The 22,002-nt window shown below is 47.0% G+C and overlaps 2 protein-coding genes across 4 annotated transcripts in view; one reads left to right on the plus strand and one right to left on the minus strand.

Moving 5' to 3' along the window:
• si:ch211-63b16.4 (kinesin-like protein klp-20) overlaps positions 1-5,232 on the minus strand; it is a 277,118-nt gene extending 271,886 nt beyond the window's left edge. For both annotated transcript variants that reach the window (XM_038808932.1, XM_038808905.1), the window contains exon 1: positions 4,980-5,232. The gene's annotated coding sequence lies outside the window, so the exon portion shown is untranslated. The remainder of the gene's footprint in view (positions 1-4,979) is intronic.
• An 86-nt stretch (positions 5,233-5,318) lies between these two features.
• The window catches only part of LOC119972343 (exportin-1), an 86,283-nt gene continuing 69,599 nt past the window's right edge, over positions 5,319-22,002 (plus strand). Inside the window, exons 1-4 of one of the 2 annotated variants that reach the window (XM_038808892.1) lie at positions 5,319-5,875; positions 8,094-8,251; positions 17,297-17,398; positions 20,033-20,100. In XM_038808892.1, the coding sequence (XP_038664820.1) occupies positions 8,126-8,251; positions 17,297-17,398; positions 20,033-20,100 (296 nt within the window). In that variant the 5' untranslated portion in view covers positions 5,319-5,875; positions 8,094-8,125. Of the gene's footprint in view, positions 5,876-8,093; positions 8,252-17,296; positions 17,399-18,457; positions 18,602-20,032; positions 20,107-22,002 lie in introns of those variants that run through there. The other variant, XM_038808884.1, reaches the window with a different exon arrangement.

A 22,002-nucleotide genomic window follows, 5' to 3' on the forward strand; every position in this document is an offset into this window, starting at 1 on the left:
GGGCATATGTGACTACGATGCTGGGTACGCTGATGGGTGCAGGGGCTTTCCCACGCCCCCTGGAGCTGGATGGGCCGAGGGCAAATGAGCCGCCGAGAGCTATGGTGGTAAGGTTCCACCGCTTCACCGACAAGGAGTGTGTCCTGCGATAGGCGAAGAAGGAGCAGAGCAGCAGGTGGGAGAACACCGAGATCCGTATTATCAGGACCTGGAGTGCAGAGCTGGCCAAGAAGCGTGCTGGATTCAACCGGGCCAGGCGGTCCTCCACGGAAAGGAGGTGAAGTTCGGGCTGTTACAACCGGCGAGGCTGTGGGTTACATATCAGGACCGGCACCACTATTTTGGCACACTGAACGAGGCGTGGACTTTCATCAAGAATGAGAAGCTGGACACGAGTTATGGACTGCAGTATGTTGTGGGGGGTTGCTGGAGGAGGGAGGAGGGGGGCGATGTTATGTTGGTAGTTTCCCCCCGTGATTTCTTGTGTTTTTGTGGCCCTTTGACCTGGGCCCTCGAGGCTCTGGGCGACGGTCGCAGTTGGAAAGAGCTGCGTCACAGGAGGTGGGGTTGGCCCAGATAGGGAGCGCGGTTTTACCCGCGAAATGGTGGGGGTGGCACCTGACGCTGGGGGGTTTGACTGCACGTACTTTGTTTTGTTTTTCTCTCTCTGTTCACACGGGTGTAGGGGGGGGGGGGGGAGGGGGACTCTCTCCTACCCGCACTTAGGTGGGGGGGGGGGGGGGGGGGTTGGAGCCTTGTAAGGGGAACCCACAGGGGGATTGGAGGTGGAGCGTGCCGGGGGTCAGCATGAGTCAGCTGACTTACGGGAGTGGAATGGGGGTGGGATGTAGGGGGATTAAGCAGATGCTGGGGTGTGGGTTAAGGGGGGGGATGGGATGCTGCTCTGCTGACTGAGGGGGGATTGATGAATTAAAGGGGCCTAAAGGCAGGCGTAGCCATGCTACATGAAACGCACCTGAAGATCACGGATCAAACCAGGCTGAGGAAAGGATGGGAGGGGCAGGTTTTCCACTCAGGGTGGATGCGCAAGAACAGGGGGGTCGTAATTTTGGTGAGCAAGCGGGTGGCATTTGAGGCGACGAGTATTGTGGTGGATAAAGAGGGTCGATATGTTATGGTGAGGGCAGGTTGCAGGGGGCCCGGGTGGTGCTAGTGAATGTGTATGCTCCGAACTGGGACGAATGCAGGGTTCATGAAGCGGATATTGAGTAGGATTCCGGATCTGGAGTCACGCAGTTTGGTAATGTATGGGGGGGATACCGTCCTGGACCCGGCACTGGATCGGTCTAGGTCGAGTAAGAGGCCGGCAGCGGCCAAGGTCCTGAGGGGGTTCATGGACCAGATGGGGGGAATGGATCCGTGGAGATTTGCCAGGCCAAAGGCGAAGGGGTTTTCCTTCTTCTCCCTGTGCACAAGGCGCCTGCGGATTGATTTTTTCGTGGGTAAGTAGAGAGATAATCCCGAGAGTGGAGGGGGTGGAGTATTCGGCCATTACGATCTCGGACCATGCCCCACACTGGGTGGAGTGGGGCTGAGGGAGGAGAGAGGCCAACGCCCTCTGTGGAGAATGGACGTGGGACTACTGGCGGATGAGGAAGTCTGTGGGTGGGTTCAGAGGTGTACCCAAAGCTATGTGCGCGATCAATAATAGGGAGGTTTCGGTGAGTGTGGTCTGGGAGGCGCTGAAGACTGTTGTCAGAGGGGAGCTACTCTCGGTCAGGGCCCACAGAGAGAAGATGGATAGGATGGAAGAGGGAGAGATTGGTGGAGAAGATACTCAGGGTGGACAGGGGGTATGCGGAATCCCCCGAGGAGGGGTTGTTGAAGGCAGCGCCGGAGCCTGCAGGCGGAGTTTGACTTGCTTTACCACGGGGAAGGCGGAGGCTCAGTTGAGGAAGTACAGGGAGCAGTGTATGAGTATGGGGAGAAGGCAAGTAGGATGCTGGCGAATCAGCTACGGAAGAGAGAGGCGGCCAAGGAGATTGGGGGAATTAGAGATGGGGGGTAACACAGTGCTGAGCTCCGCAAGGATTAACGAGGTCTTCAAGGGCTTTTATGGCAAACTGTACGAGTCAGAACCCACAAATATATATTCGGGACTCTGCAAGCATTTGGGTTTGGGACGCATTTCGTCACCCGGATCCAACTTCTGTACATTGCCGCAGAGTTGTCTCATTAAGGTTTACAGGTCCTTGACGGCGTCCCTTCGCTTGGGAGAGGAGTGCATCAGGCTGCCCCTGTCTAGCCACCTCTATTCTATTTGCGTGGAGTCTTTCCTGTGCCTCCTGTGGAGGAGGTTGTCGGGACTGCTTCTGCGCAGGCCAGGCATTGGGGTGGTCCTCTCGGCATACACTGATGATGTGCTCTTCATGTTCACCACCGCTGTTGACCTGCAGAGGATGGGTGGCACAGTAGCTAGTACTGTTGCTTTCACAGCGGCAGGATTCAAGGTTAGATTCCCAGCTGGGTCACTGTCTGTGCGGAGTCTGCACGTTCTCCGTGTGTCTGTTGGGGGTTCCTCCGGGTGCTTCGGTTTCCTCCCACAAGTCCCGAAAGATGTGCTGTTAGGTAATTTGGACCTTCTGAATTCTCCCTCTGTGTACCCAAACAGGCACCGGAATGTGGTGACAGGGCTTTTTCACACTAACTTCATTGCAATGTAAATGTAAGCCTACTTGTGACAATAAAGATTATTATTATTACTAGGGTATGAGAGTGCCAGGCTGTGTATTCCGCCGTGTCCTCTGGCAGGATCAACTGGACCAAGTGTACCGGACTCCTAGTCGGTCCGTGGCAGATGGACCCCTCCCAGAGGAGCCTTTCACTAGAGCAGACTAGCCTCCTCTATTTGGGGGTCCATTTTTGCCTGGCTGAGGAATCCTGGCCGGCTAACTGGCAGGAGCTGGAGGCCAAGGTCGCTGCTCGCTTGAGACGCTGGGCAGGACTTCTCAGATTGCAGTCTTACAGGGGTTGAGTTCTCGTCATAAACCAGCTCATGACTCCTCCCCCTGACTTTGTCACAAGGATCCAGAGAATACTTGTAGAGTTCTTCTGGGACAAGAGACTGCTGAGGTTCTAAGTCTCCCGCTTTTGAACCCAGGTGGTGACCTTCTGTTTTAAGACACTACAGCAATTCCCTTACGTTCAGCCTCCTCCACGATGGTGTGCGCTGGCAACACATTTCTTCCGCCAGGTGCACGGCCTGGATTATGACGTGCTGCGCACATTAGATGATTGCTTGAATAGAAACAATGTGCAGGGGTATGGGGAAAAGATAGTGAAATGGCACTGAGTCATGATGCTCATTTGGATAGCTAGTGCAGATACGATGGGTCAAATGGCCTCTTCCTGCACTGTAACACTTCTGTGATACTCCCAGCCTGTTGGATGACAGTGAAAAGGTACGGGAAGATGTTGCAGTCAACCCTGTCAAGGTCTGCAGTCAGGTCAAGAAGGATGAGGGCGAAAGGTTTACCTTTGTCACAATCACATGAGAGGTCAATTGTAACTTTGATAGAAGCCATTTTGGAACTGCAGCAGGGACAGTAACCTGATTGGGAGGATTCAAACATGGATTTCCAGGAAAGATGGGTATGGCTTTGAGAGGTTATAAAAATAAAAACTGCTGGTAATGCAGGTCTGGTTACACCTCTGGAGAGAGAAAAACAGTTATTTCAAGTCCGTATGACTTTTCTTCAGGGATATAAAAGCTCATATGAACTCAAAATGTTGGATGGCATCCCCCCCCCCCCCCCCGCTGGGTCACTGTCTGTGCGGAGTCTGCACGTTCTCCCCGTGTCTGTGTGGGTTTCCTCCGGGTTCTCTGGTTTCCTCCTAGTCCAAAGACATGCAGGTTGGGTGGATTGGCCATGCTAAATTGCCCTTAATGTCCAAAACGGTTAGATGGGGTTATTGGGTTATGGGGATAGGGTGGAAGTGGGGGCTTAAGTGGGTCGGTGCTGACTCGATGGGCCGAATGGCCTCCGTCTGCACTGTATGTTCTAGATGCTGCCAGATCTGCTGAGTTTTCTAGATTTGCAGCATCCACAGTGTTTTGCTTTCATTAACATGTTCAAAGACTTTGGAAAGTGAGGTCGGAGATGGAATAGTAGTTTGAACAATGGTGGGGCCAAGTGTTGGATTTAATAATAATAATAATCGCCTATTATCACAAGTAGGCTTCAATGAAGTTACTGTGAAAAGCCTGTTCGGGGAGGCTGGTACAGGAATTGAACCCGCGCTGCTGCCTCGGTTTGCATTACAAGCCAGCTGTTTAACCCACTGTGCTAAACCAGCCCCTGGATTTGAACAGAGGGTGGTGAAGCTAGATCTAATGGAGGGACAAACAACACCTGAAGAGAATGGATCATTTACAATATTGGCTAACAGGGGGGCTAGCAGTAGAAGTTGAATGATCAGCAGAAAAGCAGCAATGCAATCAAGAGGACAGCACAGTGGTGCAGTGGTTAGCATTGCTGCCTCATGGCACCGAGGGTCCCAGGTTCGATCCCGGCTCTGGATCACTGTCTGTGTTGGAGTTTGCAGTCTCCCCGTGTTTGCATGGGTTTCGTCCCCACAACCCAAAGATGTGTCAGGTTAGGTGGATTGGCCATGCAAAATTGCCCCTTAAGTATCCAAAAGGTGATGTGGGGTTACTAGCGGGACTTAAGACAGTGCTCCTTCTAAGGGTCGTTGCAGACTTGATGGGCCGAATAGCTTCCTTCTGCACAGTAGGGATTCTATGAAGACCCCCATCTTATTGGCTGGTGCAAAAAAATGATCATGACCTGTCAGACGGGTTAATCTGCTGGACCAATCCTTCCATCGCCGAATATTATTCTCCAAAGCAACGAGTGTGAAAAGTGAATATGTTCAATTTGGCAATAACAGGTTTCGATGTCCCGGTTAGCACAGAAACATGACAGAAACTTTGTTTTTAAGCCACGTTACTCACCCACCTGTACACATTAGAAAATCAGTGAAACTCAGCATTAATTAGTCAATTTTGTCGCGCAGATCTTGAGGCTTCTTAAAACTGGAAAGTATGGACTTTTCAGCCTAATGTGCAGTACAATTCCCAAATACACTGACTGACCGACCGAGCCCCTCAGAAAACACATCATACGAATTGGGTCCGACCGTTTCAAACTGCGGCGCGCACTCAATGTTGGGGGAGGGGCTGAGGCTCGCTGCGTCCGTTTGACCGACGTTGACGTAGGGACGTGGCGCGGCGTGAGGCGGCGCGACTGGTCTGTTTGTGATACTGACGCCCTATCGGCAGAAAACTAAACCGAGATGGAATCTCCCAGTCTGAACCGGTTACAACCGGTTACTAGTTTTGCCAGAGAAGCTTTCGAGGTTGTTAGTAGAACACGGTCTGCTACAAAAACGCTCCCGAAAAATGAATCGGAAGAGATAAAAAATCTTTCTGAAAAAAAAAAGTAAATCGGGCATGGCGGTTGTTTTCATTTTTGTTCAATTGTTGTAATTGTTAACTCGCACAGTTTGACAAAATTGCAGAGTGGAGTGAGTGTTTTCAAATTGTGGCCGATTAGCTCCAGCACTGTTTTTTTATTATTTTTGCTTTTGGACTTTGGACCAAAAGAAGCAAAACAAAAAGGGGAAGAGGCGACCTTGAGTGTGTGCTTGTATTTTTTTAAATTCCCGCCATTTGATTTCTTGCCCCCTTCCCCCCCCCCCCCGACAACCTACCCACCCCCCTCCTTCCCCTTCAACCGAACTACTGTCTCGGGTAAGATTTTTTTTAAAGGGTGCTGAGGCCGGTGTGTGGCGGAAGCTCGTTCATTTAGACTGAAGGAGGCTAGCAGTTTAGCCAAAAACCATACCATTTTGGGTGAGTGTTCATAAGTTTTGAGATTCTTTGCGCGGCGGTGATGCCACCGCCGAGGCCTGGCTGCAAACTCCCAACTGTGCCGAGGGGTAGGCCTGCATGACCCGAGCTTACCACACGGAGCCGCTGTGTGGGGGTTGTGTGACCGCCAGAAAGTGGCGGTGTTTGGGGAGGAGGGAGCACAGTAAACATCGGCATGTGGGGGGCGAGCGAGTTGATCACTTTATGTGCGACTGTGTCTGTAGAGCTTTAAATTCCACTGGGTGCGTCCGGCTGCCGGGTTTGTTGAAATCTGGAGTGGAACATTCCAGAAATAACGGCCGAGGCTCGGCTGCGGAATCACTGCACCTACTGGTCACGTGATGGTCTCGCCATGCTCCCCAGTCTGAGGGAGGAGGGGACTCCTAGGAAGTGCCTTTTATTTTAAAAAAAAGAGTAACTACTTTGGCATGTGATTGTTTTTGGTGAACGATTTTTTTTATTTTGTACGGATTTTTTTTAACATATTGCGAATTTTCTTTTAAGCGCACTTGACTAAAATGACACAGGTCAAGGCTCTGGATGCTTTGTGTAGTTAATATCATTAAGTTATAAAGCAAGCTCGATCATGCGAGTACGATCACTTTTACAGGTAAGATGGCTAGAACTTGGGTATTTTTAAGAAAAAAAGATTGGTACACACTGTCATTAAACAGAAATTTAAAATTGTCTTACCAGCCAATCATTTGAGAGGTTACTAAGTGGAGCAAAAACTGTCAGGACAGCGGCAATTTATGAATACTGTATGTGCATGCGTCTTTTAAGCTAATATTTTGCAACATAGTCGAATCTCAGAAATTCTACGAGACTTTAGTTTTTATGGAGTTCCCGGTGAATGCAAATTCTTTTTAATTAAGGGGATAGCTTTCAGAGTTGATCTATCTGCAGGCTAAATAAGATTTTGATGTAAACTAATGGATAATTCAAAATTTAAGCAATCTAAAAGTCCAACATGGCAGGCAGCTCTTTAAGATAATAAATATTGGTGTATAATACTTAATATTGGAGGAAGAATTGATGGTTTGGTGTTAAATTTTCATTGTAATGTCAACTTGGAACCTTTCAGAATCACTTCTTCGCTCCCCATCCCAAATAGGGGATCATTTTGCAGCCTATCTTGTTATAATCGCGTAATATATTTGTATTGACTCAACTTTGTGCATTACTTAATTTAAAATGTGTACGTTTGCCAACATTTTTTCCAGTTTACACCTTTTCCTGAAGATGTTGACTCGTACTGGGGGTACTGGTTCCACAGCGCGTGGGCATCCTCTGTATCTTGGCCCAAAGTGGTTTACTGTTCAGTGCCAACCTAGACAGTGAGTGTTGGCAGGCTATTTCACTGTGGGGTATCACATCTGAACCCAGTCCTATCCTTGCCTGACAATGTCATTCCAGTCGGATTCACTGCACAGTGACAGGAATGGGAATCCTCTTGTTTTCTTTTTGTTCTTCTCTTTTTTCTCCCCATTATCATTCTGGGATGCTGGGCTAGTTGTAATGCAGGGAAGTCATGTTAAGCTTACATAGAATATTGTTGCTACCTCATCTGAAATCAAGTAACTGAACAAACTAGATGGGACCTTTTTTTTTTAAAGAACTTTTTTTCTAATTCACCTATTGGTGCATGCCAATTTATTTGTAAAATTAAGTATTATACTTTATAAAAATCCATAGGAAAAAGGCAGTCTGTTGTTTGTAGGATACCATCCCATTCTTAATGAACTGTATCTGGTGGCCAGAAGTGACCTAATGATATTGTAGTTCAAATGGAAACATTCTTGACTGACAGTCTTCTAGTCAGTCATCTCCAAGGTAGCTTGTGACGGGAATTTGGTTCCATGTTGTGTTAATCTATTGTCTGTTGGTTAAAGTATTGAGAGAGAGAGAAACTCCTGTTATCTTGTCTCCTATCTGTTCTACCTCGGATTTGATCGTAGAGTTGTATTCTGTAAAAAAAATATATATTTAAACAAGACAGTGAGTCTTGTGATGCAATTTGCAAGGGTGATGACAATTTGCTTCATTTTGACTTAAATTCAGTATTGTTACCATCTTGGCTATTTTCATGTTTCTGTAATTAGATTATATATTTATGTATTTTTTATTTTATGGTATTTTCGACCAGCACTGGGTGTTTTCCAATAGAATGTTTCAACTTTTTTCTTTTTAATTTATTTAGGAATTACAGCAAGTTTTTTCTTGCAGTAATCTATGCCAGCCATAATGACAATTTTAGCAGACCATGCAGCTCGCCAGCTGCTGGACTTCACTCAGAAGCTTGATATAAACCTTCTGGATAATGTGGTGAATTGCTTGTACCATGGAGAAGGTGCACAGGTAACAAATGAATAAGCTGAATAATCATATATATGGATTGCATCCACAGAGGTGTGCTTTTAAATAGTGCCATAAAACTGGCGAACAGCTAATGTTATACCTATATTTAAAATAAGTACCAGGCAATTGTAAGGCAGTTGGATAACATTGGTGTTAGGAAAGGTGAAGGAATCTTACTTGACAGTATACTAGCAAACCATCTAGACCTGAATTTTGGAATAGAAATAACGGTGAGGATATTGCCACGCACCAATTATTTAGAAAATCGGATAGCAACCTTCGCCATAGGAACATGTGTAATCACAATGACATTTTAGCTAGCACTTTTTGGTTCAAAGACTGTCTCAAAAAGGATTCTTTAATCTGGTTTCAGAGACACTGTTGCTTGCCTTGTTACTCACTGGTCCCCGATCCCCTGAAGAGGGCACTAAACTAATTACTCTATGTTGTCGTACAAAATTCCACAAAAAAAAATGTGTAATGAATGGTGAACACTGTTGATCACTGCTGATTCCAAAATCCAGGCCCCAAAAACCAAGAATATTATGGAGTAGTCAACATGAATTTCAAAAGGGAAAAGCCTTGCTAGATGATGCTATTGAATCTTTATTTTTGTCTACTCTTACTACTTTAATGTGGTATCATTAAAAGTTTGCATTTTTCCAAGGTGTTCTAAGGCTTGTGATTATGGTTCTGGAACAGGTCAAGAGCCAGGTAGCAGAATGCTGGCTATTAAACAGGAAAACAGGTAGGTTAAAGGTAGCCATTCTTGGCCAGTGGGATATGGTGTTCTAAGACTTGAGACTTAGACAACTGTTCACAATTTACATTAATGATTTGGTTTCTTGAATTGGTAGTTAAATTTGTAGTTAATTAAAAGGAAGAATGTGTTAAACTTTCAGAATGGTGGTTATATGACAAATTAATTTTGTGTTATGAGATGGTGCATTTTTTTCGAATAAGGTAGGACACACACTTCTGAAGTAGCAACACCAGTTAATACAGCCATTTAAAAAAAAAAAAGATTTCCAGAGGGGAAAATGTTAAACCTCTATAGAACTTGGTCAGACCACACTTGGAATTTTGTCTGGTTCTGGTCTTCTAAATTATTTTTAAAAAAAGATATGAGGCATTGGAGAACATGCAAAAAAACTCCACAAAGTTCATATCAGGACTCCCAGGATGTTGTTGCCAGGAAAGACTGACCAAACATAGGACTCTTGTTTTGTTCCTCAAGGGTTTGATAGGGTATATGTTGAGATGTTTCCCCTTGTGGGAGATCAACGTTAGAACCCTTGGATAAAATGGTAATTAATAAATACAATTGGGAATTCAGGAGGAGTACTTTATTGAAAGAGTGATCACATAAGAGGTTGAGGCAAATAGTATAGCTGCATTTAAGGGGAGACCAAATGAGGGGGAAAGGAATAAAAGGAAATGCTGATGTTGTTAGTTGAAGAGGGATGGGCAAAGGGTCTGTGGAGTATGAATGCTGGCAGAGACCAGTTTGAGTAAATTACCTGTTTCTGTGTTGTACAGTCCATGTAATAACAATGGGTTTTGTAATTGCTTATTTTGGTATGGAGATTATGGAGTGACTAAGATTACTGCAGCAACATGTTACTGTGATGTTTGAAAATTAATTGCCAAAATTATGTCACGCTTGGGCTTGATGGTGGCACTGTCTTGCTTCTTCCAGGACTTGAATACAAGAGCTTCTCTGGTACTTTAATGCAGTGATCAAAAGGGTTGCATTGACAGAGGTGCTTTAATCTGCCCATCTATTGATGTAATCGGCACGGTAGCACAGTGGTTAGCACTGTTGCTTCACAGCACCAGGGTCCCGGGTTAGATTCCCAGCTTGGGTCACTGTCTGTGCGGAGTCTGCATGTTCTCCCCTGTGTCTGCGCGGGTCTCCTCCGGGTGCTCAGATTTCCTCCCAAAAGTCCCAAGACATGCTTGTCGGGTGAGTCGGACATTCTGAATTCTCCCTCGGTGTACCCGAACAGGTGCCGGAGTGTGGCGACTAGACAAGTTTTACAGTAACTCCATTGCAGTGTTAATGTAAACCTACTTGTGACATTAATACAAATTATTATGTAAAATACCCCATCACATTTCTCATTGTTGGTCAAAACACTTGTTCAGCAAAATCCCTCAACAAACAGATTATCTGGTCACTTATCTACTTGGTGTGGGTAAACAAGCTGCCATGTTACACCACTATACATCACTATTCACTTTTTAAAAGTGTTTTAATTAGTGTGCAGTCCTTTAGTGTGTTCGAAGGTGATTTATATGTTTATGTGACTTTAGAAGTGTACAATAATCATCTCGCAACTTGTATCCTCTCGCTGTTTAAAAATGTCCATAACTTTTGTAAAATGCCATTCACTATTCACTGCCATACACAGTCAGTAGCCACACATGCACCCCTATAAAAATACACCAAACAGTAATAATTTTCAACATTCAGCAAATGTTTTAGTTAGAAGGGACACTGGAAAGAATGAAAAGTCAATAAATTTGCATTTCTATTAAGTGATGTAACTGAACCTTTTGAATTGGCAAAAGATGGTGGAGTCAACAATCCGTTATTTCCGAGCAGAATTATGAAATTCCGAATTAGCAGTCCACTCAAAAGGTTTGTAAGGAAACCTGGGGGAAAGTTTGCCTCATGGCATTTTTTTTTTAGATGCTGTATTCATGGGAAGGGTGTTTTGTATGTGATCAATAAATTACACTTGCACCCATATACCTCCAAAATGCCGAAGAGCTTCCTTAATCTTAAAAACCCAATCCAAGATAAACTCAAACAAACTGGCAAATAGGCCTTATAATGTTTCAGTTGCTAAAAGTGAACAAGAAGTTGAGAAGCTGCAGGGCGATGAATGGGTTTCCAACGACCGGGAGGGAATGTTTAATCATTTAATGCTTCCTTGCCAGATTTACATTGCACCAGCAGGTTTGGAAGTCTGTTTCATAGGTTTGAAGCAGTTTGTTTGATGTGGTGTTTGACACTCCTGGCCCAAATAAATTAATAAGGCGGGTAGACTTCTTGGTAGAAGCTTAAATTGAGTTTTCTGTTCAGATATTTTTTAACAATTCACGGAAGGTTGTTTGGTAATATAACTTTTCGTCCAAGCTTCTGTTTTGAGTTATTATAAACTTGCATGGTTTGCAGCTGTTTTTCAAATTCACTGCTGCACTTCATACATGTTTCTTATTTTTTATTTTATTTTCAGTGCTGTGAATTTCTGCCGTGCTAGCAATTCTTCCTTTTTTAAATTAAAATAATTTTTATTGGAATTTTTTACAGAAAATATAAAACATAACGACAAACAATGTAATGCAACAAAATAACCCATAATAACTGTAACACCCCCCAGACCGTATCAACGCATGTATCACATCCCCCACCCCCCCAACCCCAATGAACAACAAAGAACTTTAAAAAAATTAAATAAACAAACATAGTCATCGTCTCTCCCCCCCCCCCCCCCGGGTTGCTGCTGCTACTGTCCCCGTACCCTATCGTTGAGCCAGAAAGTCGAGGAAAGGTTGCCACCGCCTAAAGAACCCTTGTACCGACCCTCTCAGGGTGAATTTGACCTTCTCTAGCTTAATGAAACCCGCCATGTCATTGATCCAGGTCTCCATGCTTGGGGGCCTCGCATCCTTCCATTGTAGTAAGATCCTTTGCCGGGCTACTAGGGACGCAAAGGCCAGCACACCGGCCTCTTTCGCCTCCTGCACTCCCGGCTCCACCCCAACCCCAAAAATCGCGAGTCCCCATCCTGGCTTGACCCTGGGTCCCACCACTCTTGACACCGTCCTCGCCACCCCCTTCCAGAACTCCTCCAGTGCGGGGCATGCCCAGAACATATGGGCATGGTTCGCTGGACTCCCCGAGCACCTGACTCGCCTGTCTTCACCCCCAAAGAACCTACTCATCCTTGTCCCAGTCATGTGGGCCCGGTGCAGCACCTTGAATTGGATGAGGCTAAGCCGCGCACACGAGGAGGAAGAATTAACCCTCCCCAGGGTATCAGCCCATGTTCCGTCTTCGATCTGTTCCCCCAGTTCCCCCTCCCACTTAGCTTTCATCTCCTCTACTGACGCCTCCTCCGCCTCCTGCATAACCTTGTAGATATCAGATATCTTCCCCTCTCCGACCCAGACCCCCGAAAGCACCCTGTCACTCACCCCCCTCGCGGGAAGCGAAGGGAATCCCTCCACCTGCCGTCTAGCAAATGCCTTTACCTGCAGATACCTGAACATGTTTCCCGGGGGGAGCCCAAATTTCTCCTCCAACTCCCCCGGGCTCGCAAACCTCCCATCAATAAACAGGTCCCTCAGCTGTCTGATGCCCGCTCTGTGCCAACCCTGAAATCCCCCATCAATGTTCCCCAGGACGAACCTATGGTTCCCCCTTAACGGGGCCTCCATCGAGCCCCCCACTTCTCCCCTATGTCGCCTCTACTGCCCTCAAATCTTGAGGGTAGCCGCCACCACCGGACTCGTGGTATACCTTGTAGGAGGGAGTGGCCACGGCGCCGTTACCAGGGCCCCCAGGCTTGTATGTCCACAGGACGCCCTCTCCATCCGTTTCCATGCTGCCCCCTCACCCTCCATTACCCACTTGCGCACCATCGACACATGATGCTGCTAGTCACCTTTCTAAAAAAGGCCCTAGGGATAAAGATGGGCAAACACTGAAAAAGGAACAAGAACCTCGGGAGAACCGTTATTTTGATGGACTGCACTCCACCCGCCAACGATAGCGGCACCATGTCCCACCTTTTACATTCCTCCTCCATCTGCTCCACCAGCCTGGTAAAATTAAGTTTCTGGAGAGTCCCCCAACTCCTGGCCACCTGCACCCCCAGGTATCTGAAACTCTTCACTGCCCTCTTAAACGGGAGTCTCCCAATTCCCCCCTCCTGATCACCTGGGTGTACTACAAATACCTCGCTCTTGCCTAAATTTAACTTATAGCCCAAGAAGCCCCCAAATTCCGCTAACGGCTCCATCACCCCCGGCATTCCCCCTTCTGGATCCGCCACATACAACAGCAGGTCGTCCGCATACAGCGATACCCGATGTTCCTCCCCACCCCGCACCAGACCCCTCCATCTCCCTGACTCCCTCAACGCCATAGCCAAAGGTTCAATCGCCAGTGCAAAGAGCATGGGGGACAGGGGGCACCCCTGCCTGGTCCCACGGTAGAGCCTGAAGTACTCCGATCTCCTTCCATTGGTAACTACACTTGCCATCGGAGCCGCGTAGAGCAGCCTCACCCATTTGATGAATCCCTCCCCGAATCCGAACCGCTCCAGCACCTCCCACAGGTACCACCACTCAACTCTATCAAACGCTTTCTCCGCATCCAGCGCCACCACTATCTCCGCCTCCCCCTCCACTGCCGGCATCATAATAACATTTAGCAGTGTCCGCACATTCGTGTTGAGCTGCCGTCCCTTGACAAATCCTGTCTGATCCTCATGTATCACCCCTGGCACACAGTCCTCTATCCTGGTGGCCAGGATCTTCGCCAGCAACTTAGCGTCAACATTGAGGAGCGAGATAGGCCTGTATGATCCACACTGCAAGGGGTCCTTATCCCGCTTCAGGATCAGAGAGATCAGTGCCCGCGACATCGTCGGGGGCAAAGGCCCCCCCCCCCCCTCCCATGCCTCATTGAAGGCTCGCACCAACAGGGGGCCCACCAGATCCGCATACTTTTTATAAAATTCCACTGGGAACCCGTCCGGCCCCGGCACCTTACCTGACTGCATTTGTCCAATCCCCCTGACTAGCTCCTCCAACTCTATCGGCGCCCCCAGCCCCTCTACCAGCTTCTCTTGAACCCTTGGGAAACATAGCCTGTTCATGAAGCTCTCCATCCCCCCCTTTCCCCATCGGAGGTTCCGACCGGTACAGTTCCTCGTAGAAGTCCCTAAAGACCCCATTTACTTCTGTCCCCTTCTGCACTACATTCCCACCCCTATCCGTCACTCCACCAATTTCCCTAGCCGCATCTCGCCTGCGGAGCTGATGGGCCAACATCCTGCTCGCCTTCTCCCCATACTCGTATACCGCGCCCTGCGCCCTCCTCCACTGTGTCTCCGCCTTTCTGGTGGTCAACAAGTCAAATTTGGCCTGCAAACTACGCCGTTCCCCCAGCAACCCCTCCTCCGGTGCCTCCGCGTATCTCCTGTCCACATCCAGGAGCTCTCCCACCAGTCTCTCCCTCTCCTTCCTCTCCCTCCTTTCCCTATGGGCCCGGATGGAGATCAGCTCCCCCCGGATCACTGCTTTCAGAGCCTCCCAGACCATCCCCACCTGGACCTCCCCCGTGTCGTTGGTATCAAGATACCCCTCAATACTTCCCCGGACCCTCCTACGCACCTCATCAGCCAGCATCCCCACATCCAGGCGCCAGAGCGGGCGCTGGTCCCGCGCCTCCCCCATCTCCAGATCAACCCAGTGCGGAGCATGGTCTGAAATTGCTGTGGCCGAATACTCGGCATCCTGCACCTTCGGGATCAATCCCCTGCTCAGGACGAAAAAATCTATTCGGGGATAGACCCTATGGACATGGGAGAAAAAGGGAATACTCCCGCGCTCTCAGCCTCCCAAACCTCCAGGGATCCACCCCTCCCATCTGGTCCATAAACCCCCTCAGCACTTTGGGGGCACCGGCCCAGTGGGGGATCCAGCACTGTGTTAAAGTCTCCCCCCATGATCAGGCCCCCTGCCTCCAGGTCCGGAATGCAGCCAAACAAGCGCCTCATGAAGCCAGCATCATCCCAATTCGGGGCATATACATTAACCAGCACCACCTTCTCTCCCTGCAGCCTACCCTTCACCATAATATATCTGCCCTCCTTGTCCGACACCACCTCAGGCGCCTCAAACGCCACCCTCTTCCCCACCAGAATCGCCACCTCCCGGTTCTTCGCGTCCAATCCTGAGTGAAAAACCTGCCCACCCACCCCTTCCTCAGACGAACCTGGTCCGCCACCTTCAAGTAGGTCTCCTGGAGCATAGCCACGTCCGCCTTCAGCCCCTTCAGATGAGAAAATACCCTAGTTCTCTTAACCGGCCCATTCACCCCCCTCACGTTCCAGGTAATCAGCCGGATCAGAGGGCAACCCGCCCCTCTCCCCCGCCGGCTAGCCATAGCTTATCGACTGCTCGCCCCAGGCCAGCTCGCCTTGCCTGACCTGTTCCCCATGGCGATAACGCCTCTCCTCTAGCCCCCCCCGACCCACACCAGCTCCTTCCTGGCCATTCCAGCAGCAACCCGGCATCCCCCCACCCCCCCCCCCCCCCCCCCCCCCCCCCCCCCCCCCCCCCCCCCCCCCCCCCCCCCAGCCGCGACGCACCCTACCCTCCATGGTACTTCCGTGAGTCAGCTGACTTCTGCTGACCCCGGCAGCTCCCGGCAAAACGCATCTCCTCCCGGCATGGGGTCATCCCCCTCTTACCACATCTCCTTGGCACTGCTTCAGCGCGGGAAAGAAAACCAGTAGAGGCCACGTCCCCACCTCCAGCTCCGCTGCCTCGCAGAGCGGGAAAGCCCATTCTTTCACACTGCCACACCCCACCCTTCTGACGCAGCTCCCCAAAATCCAGTTTCACCCCAACCCCCAGCCCCGTACAGAAGAGAACATATAAAACACACACCCCCAACGTTCCCCACATACCCCACACCCATACCCAACAGACAAACCCACCCGGAAACAGAGCAAAAAGAAAACCAGCATAAAAAAAACACGTGTCAAAATTGTAGAATAGCAACAGCGAAAACAGCAACGGCCATAGTGTGTCCCCAGACCCTAGTTCGAGTCCAGCTTCTCCGCCTGTACAAAGGCCCACGCCTCCTCCGGGGACTCGAAGTAGTGGTGCCGGTCCTTGTATGTCACCCACAGACGCGCAGGCTGCAGCATTCCAAATCTGATCTGCTTGGCATGCAGCACCGCCTTCGTCCGGTTGAACCCGGCCCGCCGCTTTGCTGCCTCCGCACTCCAGTCCTGGTAGATTTGCACTACCGAATTCTCCCACTTGCTGCTCCTCTCTTTCTTGGCCCAGCGCAGCACACACTCCCGGTCACTAAATCGATAGAACCGCACCAGCACCGCCTGCGGGGGTTCATTTGCCTTAGGCCTCCTGGCCAGCACTCTGTGAGCTCCCTCAAGCTCCAGGGGCAAATGGAAGGACCCCGCTCCCATCAACGAGCTCAACATCGTGGTCACGTACGACGGGAGATCCGGCCCCTCCGCCAGGCACAGGATCCTCAAATTATTTTGCCTCGTGCGAACGTCCAGCTCCTCCAAGCGGTCTTGCCACTTTGTGTGAAGTGCCTCGTGCAACTCCACTTTCCCCACGAGGACCACGGCCTCCTCCTCCCGCTCAGCGGCCTGCTGCTGCAATTCCCGAATGGACACCTCCTGGGCCGCCTGGGTCCCAAGCAGCTTGTTGGTAGTCGCGTTCAGGGAGTCCAGCAACTCAGCCTTCAGCTCCGCAAAACAGCGCAGAAGAGAGGCTTGCTGCTCCTGTGCCCACTTCCACCAGTCCTCGGGTGTTCCGCCGGCCGCCATTTTGTCCTTCTTCCCCCGCTTTTCTTGGGGAGCTGCTGCAGCTTTTTCCTTTGCCCCACTCCGGGTGAGCACCATAAATTATGGGGAATGCTCCTCTAGACACCTTCCCCCACCGGGATTTGTCGAGACAGCGCCGTTTGGGGCCCTCAAATCGGCCCAAAAGTCCTTGAGTAGCGGGAGCTGCCGAACATGCTGCTTAGCCGCAACCGGAAGTCCCCTAGCAATTCTTCCTTGATAACTGATGCTCTGCATACCTCCTTTAGTGCCCAAGAGATATATGATATTTGCCCCAGAGGATTTACTAATCCTATGTTTTGCTAATTTAGTGTGGTGATACTAACTTTAGAACGGTACAGAGTAACTGATAATGGCTTCCTGTCATGTTGCTGTTTTTTGTAAGCTGATTCCAAATAATTGTAGGAATTCTTTTTTCTCTTAGCAAAGAATGGCACAGGAGGTCTTGACTCATTTAAAAGAGCATCCTGATGCATGGACAAGAGTTGACACAATTCTGGAGTTTTCACAAAATATGAACACCAAAGTAAGTGAGAAATCTTCTAAATCTGAATCTGGAACACTAAACTTTGGGGAAGGCAACTAAGCAAGTTTAAAACCATTTCTGTAGATTTGAAGAAATTCAGGTGTTTGCATGGCAACATGGCGACTGTTATTCTGAGATGATGTATTAAAATAAAGTTGTACCATGGAGCTGAGGTACATTTTGTCTCAACTTTTCAGTAGAGAAAACTGGTCATACAGATATGAAAATAAATCAAATGACCAGAGTTTGTTTTTCTATTGATAACTATATTCTGGACTACAGTATTAAAATGAGGTGGGTGGGTGGGATGGCTTTGAAAAATCTTCACTCCTTGCCAAACAGTCCAGTGGCATTGAATAGTCAATTATTTTGGACCATGGCTTCCACTGCTACCTTTTGGAAGTACAACTCCACTAACCCTCAGTACTATTATGGTAATCCTTGATGAAGTCGATGTACCTTTTTAATTTGTAAAAGATACATTTAACATGTTGAAATAAGTTACATTTTTTTCATAAGACTAGCAAAATACTGGAGATCTGAGATAGAACAGGTTCTACCAGGCCTGTTCAGTATTTCCAACATTTGCTTTTATGATTTTTCTATGACTTGCTAATGAGGATCTAGCACAAAACAAAATTTATTTCATTTTGCATCTATCAAATGTATTGGTGGATTGGCAAAGTTTACTAAATTCAGCAGGGAATCTGCTGTATTTAACACTTGCAATGCTTCAAATTGAATTCAAAAGTTGTGACATGAGGTTGAATATCTTTCATACAGGACTTCCTCAAAGTTTAACCTAATCTAAGTGAAGGTCTTTTTCCTTGTTCTGTTGCCTGTTGCATTGCTTTGTTACTGACAGTTATTACTAATTTTTAAGCTGATTTGTCAACAGTATTATAAAACTCTCAATTGTATCTTGTCACAAATGAGATGGTTAGAGGAACAGAGAGAAACTGAAGGTAAAGAATCTCTTGAATACCTAAATTTAAAATAATTTGGTGCTAAATTTTATGCGCTGATATTTGGCTTTACTCAGTTTTATGCAATCATTTTACTTTTTAGTATTTTTTAAATTCAAACTGTTAATGCTACTTGACATTAATCATAATGTTCCATTATGTTGATTGTAATAGGAAGAAAAGGGGTGTCTTCCTGTGCAACTGACACAGCTAGGCTTTGACGGCAGGCCTCCACAAGGTCTACCCTTTTGATTCCCTTTAACTGAATTCTGTTCATCAATGACTTTGTTTTAAGGGAAAGGGTTTAGAGGTATAATAAATAGGATTTGAGGAAAAAAGAATGTATGGGAATTATTTCTCCTGTAGGGATCAGTAGTCCTATTCTCCTATTATTTTACTCACTCATCAATAGATTTATTCTTGGAGTTAAGCAACTTGACCACATAATTTATAGCTGCTGCTGTTACTAACCAATTTGGTTGCTGATACATCATTTTGGCAGTGTGGCAAATTTGAAGACTTTGATTGTGAGGCTGTAACCTGTGCAGTGGAAGTGCTTAAAATATTGAATTCAAATTAATTTACTCGACATTTCTATGCACCTCAAATACTGCACAAACTATTTTTTTGTTTCTAATTCAAACAGGTATTTACTTTTAAGCCCGTCTCCCTGCCATCATGTGCTATTCTTCCACTTAACTTGGTATGCTGACCTGTCCTGGACCTCTGGCTTTGGTGCAGTAAAGGCGCTTGATAGGTTCACTTCCCTCTGGATTGCGATGCTCAAATTGGTGGTAGTATGGTGGTAGGATAGATCATCACCTGCTGTCCCATTGTTCTCTACTATAGTGTATTGCTGTGTTACTCTTGAGCCTAAGATTATTGCAGCTGTCTTAATTTACAGCTCAACTTTTCCCTAGAAGAGAAATGTGCACAATTTTTAAAATTGGATCTCCTGGAAAAGACAGTGTGTTCTACTAGATATTCAAATGACTTGAGTGAAAAATGAGTTAATTTTCTAATGAAAAATATTCTTGATGCTTATTCCACGCTTTTTGTTTCAAAGCTTAAGTCTAAAGAGGTCAAAATCTATTGCTTTACTCACCTTGCAATATACTGTATACTGTGGTAATATTTTCATTCTTATTTCACTAAGATACTTGATCCCTATGGTTGAAATATGATGTTCCTTGAAATAACTGACAACTTTAATAGTTTTAAGTTTTATCGGAACCTAAAGTAAACTGGGGAAACTTGAAATCTACACAGCAAACTTAGTCTGTGGGTTGTCGTTGCTGTTCCTGAAGAGCAACAACCAGATAGATAAGAGAAACTGAGGCTGCAGGGACTTCATTTCTGTGTGCTAGACTGATGCATTTTCTCACTGGTGTGAACCCTGACCAACAGCAAGACTACTTGACGTTTGTAAAATTTATAGCTTTGTGAAAGAGGATATAACAATTGCATGAAATCATAATCCTTGGGTGTAAGTACTGTAGATTGGATTTTGTTTTGTTTTTCATTTTTTTAAATTAATAGGGCAGACTTTGATTAGAAATGAGAGAAATAGCAGGCAAGCATTTTATGAGAATGTGGCTGATAACGTTTTGAACATGCGATAATAAAAATCTGAGATTTTTATTCATGCTGCCTTTTCATCTAATTACAGTACTATGCACTGCAAATCTTGGAGACTGTAATAAAAACAAGATGGAAGATTCTTCCCAGAATTCAGTTGTGAAGGTAAGTCATTGAATTATATCTCCTATTCTTATGAAGCTTCTTCCCTCCCACTCCATAAGGAACAGGGGTAGACGCTTTCGCTTCCCAAGCCTGCTTGCCTTCAGTTCGATCATAGTTAACATATACCTCATTCTATTCCCTGCTGTAGCTCCGTACCATTTGGTATCTACAGCTAAATAATCTGTTGATCTCAGTTTTGAAAACTCAGTTGTCCCAGAGTCCATAGCTTTTTGGAGCAAGTTCTAGATATAAAGTTTTGTCCTCCCTGAATTTCATCCTTCAGAAGAAATGGTTTCTCTATTTTACCTTCTCAAATCTTTTACGTTTTAACCACGTTGATTAGATCACCCACGGTTGGTCTACACTCTAGGAAATACAAGCCAAATCTTTGCAGCCTTTTGTTACAATTTACCCGCTAAGCCTGCTATCATTCTAGTGACTATGCTATATTCTATCCAAGGTCAATGGTCCTTTCTGACGGTCTACATGTGATCTGGCCAAGGTCAATTCTAATTGTAACACAAACTTCCTGCCCCTTTGAGATAAAAAGCTACATTGACCATTTTTTATTTTTTTTTAATGTTTTTTATTCTCCTTTTTCACATTTTGTGCCAAATGTGCACCCAATAGTAAACAATAATCAGTAATGAATGTAACGTCAATCCCCATATCAATAACAACGATCCCATCCTCCCACCAAACCCCAAACATTAGCCCGCATGTTTACATAAATAAATGACAAAAGGAATCAGGAAACACCCATAGTCACCATTACATACACAGTACCCCTCCACCCCAACCTCCCCCACCCTGCTCACACACATCTTCTACTCCTTCAAGAATCGGCTTATCCTTGCCCTCGTGAGGTGTGCTCTGTATACCACCTTCAGCTGTATCAGCCCAACTAGGTTTTGTTGGTCAGACTATTGAATACAGGAGTTGGGATGTCTTGTTGAAGTTGTACAAGGACATTGGTAAAATGACACATGGAACACTGTGTTCAGTTATGTTCACCCGATTATAGGAAGGATATTGTTAAACTAGAAAGAGCGCAGAAGAGCTTTACGAGGATACTACCAGGACTTTATGGTCTGAATTATCAGGAGAAGCTGGACTCGGCTGGTACTTTTTTTCCCTGGAGCGTGGAAGGCTTGGGGGTAATCTTGTAGAGGTCTATAACATTTTGAGGAGCATAGATAAGTCAACATCTTTTCCCAAAGGTAGAGGAGTCTAGAACTACAGGGCATAGGTTTAAGATGAGAGGGGAGAGATACAAAAGAGACCAGCGGGAAGTTTTTTCAGAGTGCTGAGCATCTGGAACGAGCTGCCTGAGGCAGTGGTGTGGGGGGACGGGGGGGACAATTTTTTCCTTTTGTTACACTGTGTCCCCCCCCCCCCCCAACATTCCGAGTCACTATCCTCACTGGGGATTTCGGCCCCCTCCCAAAAATCCACCAGCCAAAATCATCTCTCTCCCCCATTTGTTCCTTTCCTATCTGAACCCACGCAAAATGGCCACTCACTCCCCTCTGTCCTGCCTTTGCCCAATAGACTATCTGCGTCACCAGCATCACCAGCTACTTATCGCAGCCCCCACAATGCTTCCGTTCACCAGCATGCTTGCTTGAGGGGCAGCTCTCGCCTGAAGATCAGAACAAAGGCCCCAGCCCCACACTGCCTACCCACCTCCAATGCTCCTCCAAACCATGCTCATTAATAAAGCCATGTGTCTCTATGGACGACATAAAATAAGCTCCTTCCCCTTAAAAGCCACCAAGGTTTGGCCGGGTACAGCACGTCAAACCAAATCTTTTTTCGGAAGAGTACTGCCTTGGTCTGATTGAAGCCTGCCCACCTCTTGGCCAGATTGGCAGCAATGTCTTGGTATATTCAGAT

This window comes from Scyliorhinus canicula, chromosome 1 (assembly GCF_902713615.1).
Source record: "Scyliorhinus canicula chromosome 1, sScyCan1.1, whole genome shotgun sequence".
NCBI lineage: Eukaryota > Metazoa > Chordata > Chondrichthyes > Carcharhiniformes > Scyliorhinidae > Scyliorhinus > Scyliorhinus canicula.